The sequence below is a fragment of the Curcuma longa genome, chromosome 13 (assembly GCF_044706935.1).
Source record: "Curcuma longa cultivar G26 ecotype Majalengka, Jawa Barat chromosome 13, ITB_CL_G26_1.1, whole genome shotgun sequence".
Classification (NCBI taxonomy): Eukaryota; Viridiplantae; Streptophyta; class Magnoliopsida; order Zingiberales; family Zingiberaceae; genus Curcuma; species Curcuma longa.
In genome coordinates, this window is record NC_133873.1 from 3993046 (window position 1) to 4006433 (window position 13388).

A 13388-nucleotide genomic window follows, 5' to 3' on the forward strand; every position below is an offset into this window, starting at 1 on the left:
TCCATGTTTTATAAGCAGCTAACTAGATCCTTAAAGAATTACTTAAGAGCCTTTGGTGAAGGTGATTCCATATTTTATAACCATCTAATTAGATCTTGAAAGAATCACTTCGAATTGATTCATAGCAACAAGTGGTGCTAGAGTAGTGTTTGACTACCATGTACCAAAACACGTAAGTTGTGTTACCTGATCTTGAACAATACGTGCACGAAGTGCTTCCTAATAGAGCCAAGAGGCATAGATTATTGAAAGATCATAGATATCACAACGATCATCAAAGGTTTTCTATTTAGGTGTACAATGATATGTCCAATTCTTCTATTGGGATTGTAGGTATTAAAATTGTCAGTGCAGTAGGATTCTGTGGGAGACTACAAAAGCAGTGTCATATTGTATATTGCAGATAACATCATTCGACACGGGTCGACGAAATCAAATTTTAGAATGTCATGCAAAGATAAGAGTGCTAAATGACGAGTAGTGTTATAAACTAAATCTTAACCACATTCTCAAGGCATCATAAATTAGTTAGCCAAGGTTGAAGAGTATATCCGATTCATTGCAAATATTCATTACTTGGCACTTCATTCATTTGGTCATGGAAACTACTAGCGAGCAAGAGAAACAAGATATTCTTATAAGAGATGAAATGAAGCCATTGGATATGTTACTAGCGAGAAGGATTAGTCACTAAGGCAAGGATCTCAATAATGCAGATTTAACTCCAAATTTACATCTCTTGAGGATGTTAAGAATCAATACATGTACATGAACATCCACATCCAAAAATGAAATTGCATAAGATGCATGAAGATCCCAGAAGCATATTCAACTTTGAAAGTTGCAGATGTATGCAAATTCTTTGGTAGATATAATGGCCACACAAAGGATGAGATCAAAGAACAAGACAGTGCAACTTATTCTAGGAAATCAACTGAGAAAAAAGCAAGGGATCAGCCTTCAACAAATAGCTCAATAGTTAAATACTTTCTTATAGATAATGAATTCCAGCATTCAGGAAGAAGTAAACCACATGAAGCATAAGCAAAACATGTATCTGGCTTTCAAAGTATTTTCCGGACAAAAATAAAGAGCATATTCTTACTCATGATGCAGCAATTCCATTATACAAGCTAGCTATATGTTTAGAAATGCCCATTTTGGAGAAATTTTGGGAGTCAATCCCAATAAACAAACAATACAGCATAAGAAAACAAAACATAAAACCACCACAGGGAACCAAACAAGTGCGTCTTTCAAACAGACCCAACAAGACAAAAAATTCTTGATGCTAAGTGCAAAACAAACATATACTTTGCCACTAAGCAACAAACCGTTGGTTAGCATCCAAGATGAGGGAATGGTTCAGCTCCCTCAACAAGAACGTTTAAGCCTGGTATTTATAGAAGCAAGCCAAATTTACAATAGAAGTTAATCTTATAGTAATTGAAAGGAGTTGAGATAGTGGCATTCTCAAATACACACCTTCACATCGTATTGTGTTCATCTCCGAGCCTGTAACTTCAAGACCTTCATCACTTAGCAATGCAATTCCAGAGGACTTCACAAGGAACGGAAATGCTATTGCTGGGGATGTGGGAGATTTTGAAATCTTAATAAACCTCTGACCTACAAAATGATAAAATCATGGGTCAGAATGTTGGACAAAAAATTAACATATTAAAAAAAAGTTGAAATAACACAGAGAATTAAAGCAATAGAAATAATTTAATATAGCAAAGACAAAAAAGGTTGAGATGGCTGTATGGGATCATTATGCCAAATTTTATTTCACGTTTGCAACGACTTAGTAAGTTCAAACATAATCTATAGTTAGTTAAGTTGAATCAATTAGAATAGAAAATATGGCAGCAAAAGGAAAACCAAGTACAACTATATTTAACATTAACTAAAAAAGATATAGTGATTTGAGGATCGCCAAAGAGTTGAGACAAACTGCTGGTTGCTGTTTTACAAGCCCAATAGTCAACTTTTCTGGGCATTACTTGCCAGCATAAATAGTGTTGATAGTGATGCAAAAACACAATCAAACATGACAAGATCAATTTCAAGATGTGATGGTGCAAAAGCTCCAAATAGTCCTTGTTTTGAAGAGGCAAGAAACAACACAAAGATCATGTGTGTATTCACATAGTAAGACACCTTCACGAATTAAAAATAAAGATTAAAAAAATAGTCAATTAGCTAAGTCAACATTTTATTATTATTATGTTTACCTTTGGTGCAATATATAATTTCACGGCAATGGAATTATGAATTAAATCATTTTTCAACAGATCGTCGAGATATTCCTCTTGCTCCTTACCTTTTTTATCGTATCATTGACTGAAGCACAGAATCTTGTACTGCATCAATGACATTAGAACCAAACCCATGCTCCTACATGAAGGTGTCAAAGGAAGGCACCAGATCTGTCATGACAGATACACACCATTGTTCTCTTGTTGAAGGTACACAAACTATTCATTCCATACACACAACGTATCCATCTCCTTCTCTCCCGTATCATCCATAGTCACATCATTATTGTGAGATCCCTTGATGAATGTAGACATACTACTCATTTCATAGATATAGTTCTTTCACCTTTTTATCCTATCCTATAATTACCTCCCAGATCATCCGTAGTCCTGCAACCATAGTCTCACAATGTCAAAGTGCTGCCCTACTCTCACTTGCACCAGCACTGCCTAATCAACCACTACTATAGTAGACCACCTCCTCGATTATATTAACCCTTATCAGCACCTTTCCTTCTCGCTCTGCGCAATTCTCTCTTGCAACAATTGCTGCTATAACACTTCTTTAGTTAATCCATCCACATCTTTGTTTGGTCCATGGCCTCCTTCAATAGTAAGTTTACAATCATCAACCTTGATTGAAGTCACCCTTCAGTATCCAGCACAACTCCCTTGAATGTCATTTGCCAAAAACCTCATCTTCCTTCAATCATCTTTCATTTGAATCAACATCGGGCTTCCACCATTGCAATTTCCCTCATATTGTCTCATCCAAATGCCATTTCGCATTAAATGCTATCATCGACCAACACCAACACCCACACCATCCAAACCCCTTTGACAAAACCAACATTGATCAACCACTCACTATCGCAAAAACTAGATGACTTCTATGCTTACTCTAGTTAAAAGGAGAGCACAATTGGTAAACTGTTGGAAAAAATAACCTTTGGTTGAATAAACAAAATAAAATGTAACAAATCACGTTCCAGCTATATAACCATTCAACTCGTCGAAGTCTAGTTCTCAATAGTGGAGGAGAATAACGTAGAAACCTTTGCGATTTAAGCTTCCTAAGTTTCATCATAGGTAAAATTTCCCAAAGGACGCATAATGCATTTAGTATTTTCCAAATCACACACCACAATTTGATTTTTCATAAATTCTGCACCTACATTTTACATACAAAATATCCCTAGCTTCATTGAATTAAATCTATTTCTTTCTAACATGTTAGACAAAAGAAAGTATCATTGGACTCATAAAAGTATCTACAAAGCAAAAATATTTTTGAGTTAAGATGGTTAAAAAAGACAGCCAAGTGTTTTTTGGAAAATACCTTATGGTCATTTTTACTTAGTCATGGTTCTTTTCAACAAAAATAATATAAAATATTAGGTCTTGTGTAGTTTGTGAAAAATTTCTATTCCAAAAAAGTCATCGGAAATTTTAATAAAAAATAAATAGCTCCCACATCATTCATCTCTAATAAATTCATGCATGTTTTAAAAAGTAATTTTAAATATTTACAGAATTTCCCTTTTCATCTTTTAAATTTTATTTTCCAAGAAACAAAAAAAAAAGTTTTATACAACTTCCCAACCAAACAAGGCCTAGACTCCTAGGAAGGTGCTTTTATAATTTTTTTTGCCAAAATGACTCATTTTTGGTCATCAAAATGTTTTTGCAAAGACATCGTGATGCTTCTACTCCTTAAGACTATAAAAGCTCATATATGCTTTTCTTTCTATAATATTATTAATGTATGGTATCAAGTTGCATTTACAACAAAAAGCGCAATCCGGTGCCCGAAGTTCCCGCCAGTGCAGGGTCCCGAAGAAGGGTTGAACCACATTGGATCTATTGTACACAGTCTTACCTTGCATTTTGCAAGAGGTTGTTTCCACGACTCAAACTCATGACCTCAAGATCACATGGCAGCAATTTTACCGTTACGTCGAGGCTCCCCTTCAAATTGCATTTACAACAACAACAAAAATTGATGGCTCAATTGTCAAAATCCTAAAATGAGTCCATAGTTATGCTTTTTATTTTCAGGAATCCAATCCATGCATACATTCCGTTTTGCAAAACCATCATGAGCTTGCCTTGCACTTGTCAAAAACATAAGAGACAATATTTTTCCTTGTTGAACTTCCAAGAACTCATATTCACTTTCACTTATGTGACATCAGCAGTCAAAGTCATCAATCGCAACCATACCTCACAATCACAAGGCAACTACAAGTTCTCAACCAGACCTAGCTATTACAAGGCTACCGAGAGCTCACAGCTAGGTCTAGCCTTTGTGAGGCAGCCACAAGCTCACGGCCAAGCCTGACCTCCAAGAGGTAGTCGTGAGCTTTGCAGGTTACAACTAGTAGCCTGCTCTGGTTGTTGCAAGCTAGCAGCCTTGCCTAAAATCTACGAGTCAAGCTATTGGTTCACTGAATGGGAGTTGGCTGGCCGCTAGGAACTACAAAGTATGGATTCATGAAAACAAAGTTAGGACAGAAGTTAGGGTTGTTGGCATTAGCAAGAGGAAGGATTCCACCCGCTTGATTTTGGACAAACAAAAAAATGACATAAAAATCAATTAAGAAAATGGATTTTAATTCGCAGATGGATTTAAAATCTATCCTCTCTTTAGTTTTACATCAAGTAAACGAGAGAAAGTGACTCGACCCTTATGCAATTCATCCTTTCCTTTGTCTGCCCTAAGAAAGGACGCATTACAAAATCTCACTCATGATCATTATCTTGATTTCTCTCATTTAAGAGGGGCATAAAGTTTCCTTTCAAATAAAACATGATTAAGTTGTAATTAAGGACACAACCAAACGTGTCCAATGTAATAATATTAATATAATAAACTGATAATAAATGATATTTTTAATATTCCAACAGCATATTATGTCTTAGTCATCCAACTTTAATAATTCTATTATTTATTTAAATAGTATTATTTATTAACAATATGACAAAAATGTAATTAACATACATTGTAAAATTTTTAAACATTCTTTGTTATCTGGTATATGAGATACCATTACTTCTTTTATTAATGTTTTTCTTCTTTTGATCCCTATTTTGCCTATGTTACCTATCTAATATGACCGAGACTTAGGACCTCTTAACCCATGGGAAAGGATAGGCATAGATTCACTCTCTTCTCCGTAGTTTAGTGGCATGATTTGAGTGGCTGAGATGGCAAAGAACACCTTGGGTGTTGGACTCATCCGCCTGAAGTAGAGAGAGGAAGAAAGAGGGAAATGCTGAGAAATGGATAGTTTATCCTTTTCCTAAGCATCTTGTAGAGTAACAATTCAATATGTTTAGCCTTTTTCTTTAAGATGTCTGATAGTTGAAACACATTGTCACAATACTTTCAGCTCAGAAGAAAATTCATATTAGAAAGTCATATGACTGATGCTGTTAAAGCAGATCATCAATAAGTTAGTTTTCCAACACAAATTCTGAACAATTTTGCCCATTTTGGTTATTTTGGTTTAATGGAGCATAGGGTAAGCCTGAAAATAATTGATTCTAATCTAAAATATGAGTATACTGACCTGAGTGAGCCTCAAATATGAGACGGATGGTTACAGCATGAGCCCATTGGATCCCTAAAGCAGGAATTAAGTGAGACTCTAGCTTTTCAAGCTTGCAGCTTGTCGTATCCATATTACCTGTAGAACATTAACATAAGATTTAGCAATTTAAGTTAGTACACAACCAACCAAAAGATAACCTCCCATGGAAACACATCCATCTAACCTTGGAATGGAAAGTGAACAACTTCATAATTATTCTGACTGCGCACTTGGTTTGTCACCACAATAGGAATTTGTGAAAATTCAGCTAGGGACCTATACATTTAGAAGGGTTTATCCTATAGATGGCAAACTTTGAAACTTGACACTAAAGGTTGGGACTCGAAATGTTAAAGCCTTGATAATGGCAGGAAAAATCTTTACTTGAGAAATGAAAGTGGCAAATGACATGAATGTTGCTTCTGTCCAGTTGTGCTCCTTTTGTTCTCCCTATGCAAGCCATACACAAAGTTAACAATTGCCAAATTCATGGGGACAACTTTAAGACATATTTGTCATGTGGGAATAGCTCAAACTATCAAGAAGTGTTTGCATGTCGACTCTTTCATTTCTCATTTCATTCATCTAATGATTTTGATTTAGCTGCCAACTAGAACAATCAAACATGGGACTTATTCATGATCTGTTTCTTATAATTTTGTTTACATTTTATCTGGTTCTCCTACTTGAGAACACATATCTTTTGTACATACTTGAAAACTTTGATTAAATATGGGTTAGGTTCACTCTCCATGCATTTCAAAGAAGAAAAAAACAAACTTTGTAAGAAAGTTTTCAACAAATTAGTATATACAAAATAATTGATTGTTGTTTATTATTATCAACAAAAGATACATTCATACAATGAATCTGAAGGAGATAACAATAATGAGAATAATGAGAGAACATTGTAACTATGCACAACCATGGCCGATATATGCTGTGAAGTGTGATAGTGCTGTCTACTTAGCCCAGAATACCAAATTTCTAGTGCATAAGAAAGTTCCTTTTTCGAAGCACCAGCCTTTGTTAACACAAATATATAATTTTAATACAACATGGTATGTATGATAAGTATTTCCACATAATTAGCATACATCAAGAACAAGCTGGGTGCAAAATTGATGCATATCATTCTTGTTAATGACAATGGACACTGGTTGTTTTTCAAGTAAGATTAACAACATTGAAGCCCCTTACAACCAGTCTAAGTTTATCTGACATGGATAGGTTTAGGGAAGGCAAGGAGAGTTAATAACTTTGCAGTTGAAGTAAAACAATATGCTCAACATTGGATATGATATAATTGTACATCATAAAATTTTTCTATAATTACATAAACATGTTTAAGTCAAAAATCATAGTATTAATCATTGATATTCACACATTATGTAGTCATAATGAGCCTTCGAAACTGTAAAAGAAAGGAAATCACCCCAAAAGAATTGCAGCCATGCTATCAACAATCAGCAACTTTACATCATGTTGGAGAATAATCAGCTGAATCTGTTGCAAACTGCAACATAAAAATTAACTACAACTTCTGTTAGTAGTTCATCATACAGAACACTAAAATAGATAAGAATCAGCAATGTCCATTTGGCATTTCCGTTATGATATATCAAATGACTAAGGGAAATTCCCTCCAACATTCAAAGCATTTGCACATACCTCTCAGTCAATTCATCTAATGATGCAGGTCGCAAAACTATGATCCTTCCAGCCATCTGCAAAATTAAAATAAGGAAAAAAAGTTGGAACCCATCAATCGCCTGTTAAAACACTTATCTGCCATAATTAGATTGATGTCCTATTTGGCAAATAAATATTGCCAAAAACAAATTGCAGCATGTCTTTTCAGCTGATTTTCATCATATTCCTACAATTGGATGGTATTTGCTAAATGATTGTGCAAGAAGAGGTACAAAGCAACACCAGGTAGTATCAAGGACAAAGAACATTCAAGAAAAAACAACTATAAATAGACCTCTTGAGCCATTCCCTCTGAATTAAATATGTGAGGAAAACTACTTCTACCAATTTCTATCAACCTGTCATAGTGTTCAAATCAGATGATAAGGACACTTGTGGAAAATGTTTACATAATTTGGAGTCAAATGCAATACCTGGTAGAATGAAATTTAGATTCAGTATCCATATAAATTACTCGGCCATTTAATCCTCCATAGCTAGGTGGCAAGGCTGCCAACAGAGCCAGCTTTAAGCAAAACTGAATTGAGAACAACAAGAACATTGTCAATTAAATACGATCATATTTGTAATATTTAATTCTAAGGAAAAGAAACAAAAAATAGTAAAATAATTATTTGAAACAATACTTAGCAATGTTCCAAGGAATGCATCTGGTACATGGATAAAAGTTCTTACTCTAAGCATGATAGACTGCTGAATATTATGGATATTACAAGTCTTGGCTGATGCACACAAGCTAGCAGCAAATCTGTACAACCAATTATTATGAAAAGAATGATAGATTTGCTTATAGATATCAGTATCCTTTCATTGGAAATAGTGAATCAGTCATTGTCAATTCACAACTATTTGAAACTCATATGAAAATTGCTATAGTTTAGAGAAAAGAGGAACTATTTGAATAACTTAGTCAACAATGAACCTATTCAATGTTAATATTAATTATAAAAATCCAAATAATAATTAAAACCAAATATATTTATTTATTCTTCTTAATTGTTCGCATGACAAATACGCACATCAGATAAAGTTATACTTAATATATGTACTCTGAGTTCCACTCAGCTTAAAACTAGCTAAATCATTACAATATCCTAAGTAACCCATGTGAAAATTATTAGTTACAATCCCTATTGTTATGACACCGGTGACCATACATTATAATATGTCTTTCAGCAAATTGGCATATATTATAATGTATGTCAATGTGCCAAAATCATGTCACAAGTTTCTCCTCAGGTCAAGAAAAACTGTGTGAAGTTTTTTCTTCTTTTCTTAATCTATTGATTATCTTATTTAAAAGCTCCCATCTATGGATTTGTCTCCTGAGCATTAATAAATTGACTTCAGAAATTTTTTGTTTCACCTCTTCTCTTTTGCTCACTCTTTCTCAGAAGCTCATGGAATGTTGCTCGATGATGAAAAACTATGTAATAGATCAAGGATAAAAGATCTTAGACTGCGTACCATGCACTCAAGAATAATTAAATCCTGATAGGAGTTGTCAGTAAAAAAAATCTTTAAAAATTATAGATAATCAACTCTATTTGTAGTATGTTGATTAAAAATTGTTGTTTATCACAAAACATCATTTGGTTTGCTATTCAAACCTTCAACGTAAATAACATTTTTGTCAAAAGTCAAACTTACAATGCAATGAGATGTTGGTGAAAAACTTTTGCTTTTAAAATTGCTTTTTTATTTTTACTAGACAATTTTATCATTAAAGATATTATCTCATTTGCAAACCCTAATGTATTTTAAATGCCTAATATAAGCATACAATTTGAGATGACTACCTTGCGAGGCCCTTACACATAATTGGCATTTAACAATGGGTAAGTGCTAGAATAAATCTAAGCTTGTAGGTTAGTGATAATCTTTGTCTATATTTTCTTTTACATTAATATTTCATTCATACCGATGTGCTATTTACACTAAATAAAAGCATTAATTAAATATTATGAAATAGTTAGTGCACGCGTTAGCATTTAGCTTTGCAAGCTATTTGTAATTTTTTCACAATTTTATCCCAGCTTAACCAAATACTCAACTATAGATTGAGCAGACCTAAGCATAAGATTATCATGAATGTATTGGAGAACGAAAGTTTAGCTTCTTTGTTTGCGTCCAAATTTTTTTTCTTATATCATCGGAAACATACATTCCCAAACAAGTATAACCATACCTTAAGACCATATGTCAAATGTAGCAGTTCATCGTCAAAGTAAAACAGAAACTACAATACAACGACCAGAAGAGATTCAACACCTGGGTCTTGCCAATTCCTGATGGACCGACCAACTCCGTGAGAGAACCAAACGGAATTCCGCCACGCAGAGCGCGGTCGAGCCCAAGAAGACGCGTAGGGAGGTAGCCCCCGGTTACCGCGCGGTCCTCCATGAGCGATAGCGCCTGCAGAAGCGCCGAAGCATCAACTAGAGAAGCAGAAAGCAGGACAGAAAATCGTCGTCGATCGAGATCCGAAATGCACCGTTCGCCAGGGAGGGCAGGCGATTTCGCTAATGCGTGCGACAGCGGTCCTGACCTGGTCGCGATCGACGTCCAGAAGCGCCACCAGGTCGAACTCCGGCAGCGAGAGGGCGTCCTGCGAGTGGAAGGACGATGAGAAACCCTAGAGCAGGAAGAAGAGAGGAGGGTTCGGTGCGGGGAGAGAAGATCGCCTTGGCGGTTAAGATGTTTCGAGCCGCGAAGACGTTCGCTAGGGAAGAGGGAAGACCCATCTGGCTGATGAGTTTGTTCGACATCGCGCCGCCCTTTTGCTCCCCCTCTAGTCTAGTCCGTTCAAATCCTTTCCACCGACATACTGTGGATGGTTCTAGAAGCCAAAACCCCTCGCCTCCAATTTCCAATTTGTTCAATTTCATGCAAAAGAAATAAAATATATACATGATTAATTACTTCAATGAATTATATTAGCACTTTAAGTATATCCATTAAAAGGTCACTTTTGTCCCCAAGGCCATGGTGCTGTGGTAGGACATTCAGGTTGTCACTCAGGTACCCGCGATTCGATCCCCAACTATGGCGTATTTGTAAGAATTTTCTTTCAAATGGGAATCGCAATTAAAGGATACTGGGCATCTGGATTGTCACCGTTGCACGCTTACCGATTTACCCTGGTGGTCTGATGGGAAATTTCCATGAAGTCGAACCGATCACTCTAGGGATTGAGTCAATGAAACTAATTGAGATTTATCATTTTTTATTAAAAAATCACTTTTATTCTCACTCAATGAGAGAGAAAAAATTATTATTCAAACTTTTAGGTGGTTGAAATAGTACAAACAAGAGTGTAGTGCATAAAAAATGAATTGTCATCAATAGTTATAGTCCCATCTTATTCTTCTAAAGCTCCTCCTCACAATATTGTGTCCCATGAAAATTAATGGATTAGCTTGCTTACTCCAAGCAATGAAGTCGCCATTAGTTGGGCTTGCCCATCCTTTACCCTACAATTGGTACATCTCCCCTTTTCTTTAGCTTAAAGTGATGACTTGATTTGCCAACCATAGCGTTCTCTCTAGGTGATAATTAAAACACTCACCTTTCTTTTCTTTTCTTTTTTTTTTTTTGTTTTAATTTTTGTTTGGATTAAATGGAAGGTGACATGGTGTTAAATTGAAAGGGCAACTGACAGGGAACAAAAAGGTGTCATCGATCACCAACACGTACTTTTAATTTGCCTTAACAAATGAGAGCCAATTCAACCGTTAGCCGCTCCCGCCTTTTTTAAACTTTTCCTAATCCAACCACCACCTTTCCCGGAATAATAAAACCAATGCTTCCTCTTCTCTCTCTTCAGGCCGGGCAAGCTAAGATGGGCTCCGGCGACCGGTTGAAGAAGCGAATCCAGCTGTGGAAGAAGGCCTTGGTCCACTTCGCTCTCTGCTTCGTCATGGGCTTCTTCACCGGCTTCGCTCCGACGAGCTCTGTCTCCCTTTTCACCAGCCGCAACGCTGAAGCTCTTCGAGCTAAGTTCACCGACGCCGCGGCAGTCACTAACAGGAGCCTCATGGCCGAGCTCGAGCCCCTTGTTGGGTCTTTTTCCTCTAATCATGACCGCCGGCAGTTGATCGTCGTGACCACGACCCGCTCCGGCGACCGGTGGCAGGATGCCCTGATGAGGAGGATGGCCGGGACATTGAGGCTAGTACAGCAGCCATTGCTCTGGGTCGTCGTTCAGGCAGCCTCCGACTCCGACGCGACCGCCGAGGTGTTGAGGAAGACCGGCGTCATGTACCGGCACTTGGCGTTCAAGGAGAACCTCACTGACGCAGCGGCGGAGGACGACCACCAGAGGAACGTGGCCCTGAGCCACATCGAGCGCCATCGGCTCGCCGGAATCGTGCACTTTGCCGACCTCTCCAATGTCTACGATCTCCAATTCTTCCAAGAATTAAGAAACGTCGAGTATAAGAATTATTTCCTTCTCTTCATCATTTCATTCATCATCCAGCTAGAACAAAAAACAAAAGTGCCCCCTTTATACAATCTAATAATCAGTAATAATTTTAAGCGATCGATCCCTTAATTCTGCAGGGTTTTTGGGGCTTGGCCAATGGCCATGGTGTCAGCAAACAGAAAGAGAGTGGTGGTGGACGGACCAATCTGTAACTCCTCCAATGTTCTAGGGTGGATATCTGAGGACTTGTCCAATGCGAAGTTTAGTCTCAGCAATCTGATCATGAAGAGTGCAGAAACGATCAAAGCGAAGCCTCCAAAGATCAACATCTCAGGCTTCGCATTCAATAGCTCCATTTTGTGGGATCCTGAGAGATGGGGTCGTTCCATTAATTCTGTCCCAGACACATCCCAGGTCCGTCTTCCAAAGTCGACAATTCGCATGGAATGCAAAGTTAATTGCTGAACTTTTACTCGAAGTTTACAGCTCCATTATTTACACTTCTCTTCGAGTTTCATTTTGCTGCAGGATTCTATGAGATTTGTGCAAGAAGTGCTGTTGGAAGACGAGACCAAGATGAAGGGCATCCCTGCAGATTGCTCCAAGATCATGTTATGGCGTCTCCACATACATGAAAGTAGATTTCGATGAGGGTGAAGCTGTACAGCGAGAGAGAGAGAGAGAGAGATTCACCATTAGTTTGAGAAATTTTCCCAGTGAATAATGAGCTAGCAATGCTAGCTATTTGTTCATAATTGGTGGTGTTCTTTAATCAGCATTGCAGTTGGTGTTCATCATTAATTCATTGTTTGTCTGCTGGTGTCTGATAAATTATTGGAGATTAGTTGACCATCACATGTTAATTCATGGGGATCTCATGATCGTCTGAGTAGGTGAGCTTGTAATCCGAGCATTTGTCTCGTTGCCACCGACTGATCGTCGATCACTTTATTGCAATGGTACGTGATTGAAGATCTTGAAGATCATACTTTTTAGAATATATATATATATCATTTAGTAAAGTGGTTTGTTGAAATTAATGATCTGGAGATGCGTCATGAAGATGCGTCGATAACCTTTGATCAAGAACTTCGTGTGCAATCTGTGTGCCCTGAAGTTTTATCAAGATAAAACAGCAAGAACTTTTGCGCATTGATGTTCCGGCTAATACACAATTGATAATTAAGTCATCGGCTAATAAATCATTAATATGTACGCTCTTTGAAGATAGTTATCGAGAAAGATGAAGAGACATGAAAAGTACTAAAAAGAGAATTAGAATAGCACCAAGGATGGGTCATGACAAGCCACTCCAACATTCAATTTAGAATTTTACGTGAAAAAAGAGTTTAATGATTTAAAAAAATTAGGGTTGATATGTGAATACCTGTGCCC

The 13388-nt window shown here is 36.9% G+C and overlaps 2 protein-coding genes across 2 annotated transcripts; one reads left to right on the forward strand and one right to left on the reverse strand.

The window, feature by feature from the left end:
• Positions 1-1108: 1108 nt before the first annotated feature.
• LOC141844333 (DNA repair protein RAD51 homolog 2) lies at positions 1109-10347 on the reverse strand. Its single transcript, XM_074732369.1, has 12 exons — positions 10252-10347; positions 10062-10175; positions 9839-9982; positions 7981-8084; positions 7842-7905; positions 7526-7581; positions 7290-7370; positions 6239-6304; positions 6039-6130; positions 5834-5950; positions 1486-1629; positions 1109-1393 (listed from the first exon to the last, which is right to left on the reverse strand). Exons 1-12 carry the CDS (start codon positions 10333-10335, stop codon positions 1341-1343), a joined length of 1119 nt encoding a protein of 372 aa, XP_074588470.1. The 5' UTR covers positions 10336-10347; the 3' UTR covers positions 1109-1340.
• Positions 10348-11408: 1061 nt separating this feature from the next.
• On the forward strand, positions 11409-12644 carry LOC141843903 (beta-1,4-xylosyltransferase IRX9-like). Its single transcript, XM_074731926.1, has 3 exons — positions 11409-12001; positions 12131-12407; positions 12522-12644. The coding sequence occupies exons 1-3, from the start codon at positions 11409-11411 to the stop codon at positions 12642-12644; spliced, it is 993 nt and encodes a 330-aa protein (XP_074588027.1).
• The last annotated feature ends 744 nt before the right edge of the window (positions 12645-13388 follow it).

Bases quoted from the DNA above. Each gene is read 5' to 3' on its own strand.
- LOC141844333 (XM_074732369.1), bottom strand. From the start codon at position 10,335: ATGTCGAACAAACTCATCAGCCAGATGGGTCTTCCCTCTTCCCTAGCG. The intron at 7,582-7,841 runs GTCTATTTATAG...TTAATTTTGCAG, and splicing joins CAGAGGGAATGGCTCAAGAG to ATGGCTGGAAGGATCATAGT. The intron at 1,630-5,833 runs GTCAGTATACTC...ATCATTTTGTAG, and splicing joins CATATTTGAGGCTCACTCAG to GTCAGAGGTTTATTAAGATT.
- LOC141843903 (XM_074731926.1), top strand. From the start codon at position 11,409: ATGGGCTCCGGCGACCGGTTGAAGAAGCGAATCCAGCTGTGGAAGAAG. The intron at 12,002-12,130 runs GTATAAGAATTA...TTAATTCTGCAG, and splicing joins CAAGAATTAAGAAACGTCGA to GGTTTTTGGGGCTTGGCCAA. The intron at 12,408-12,521 runs GTCCGTCTTCCA...ATTTTGCTGCAG, and splicing joins CTGTCCCAGACACATCCCAG to GATTCTATGAGATTTGTGCA.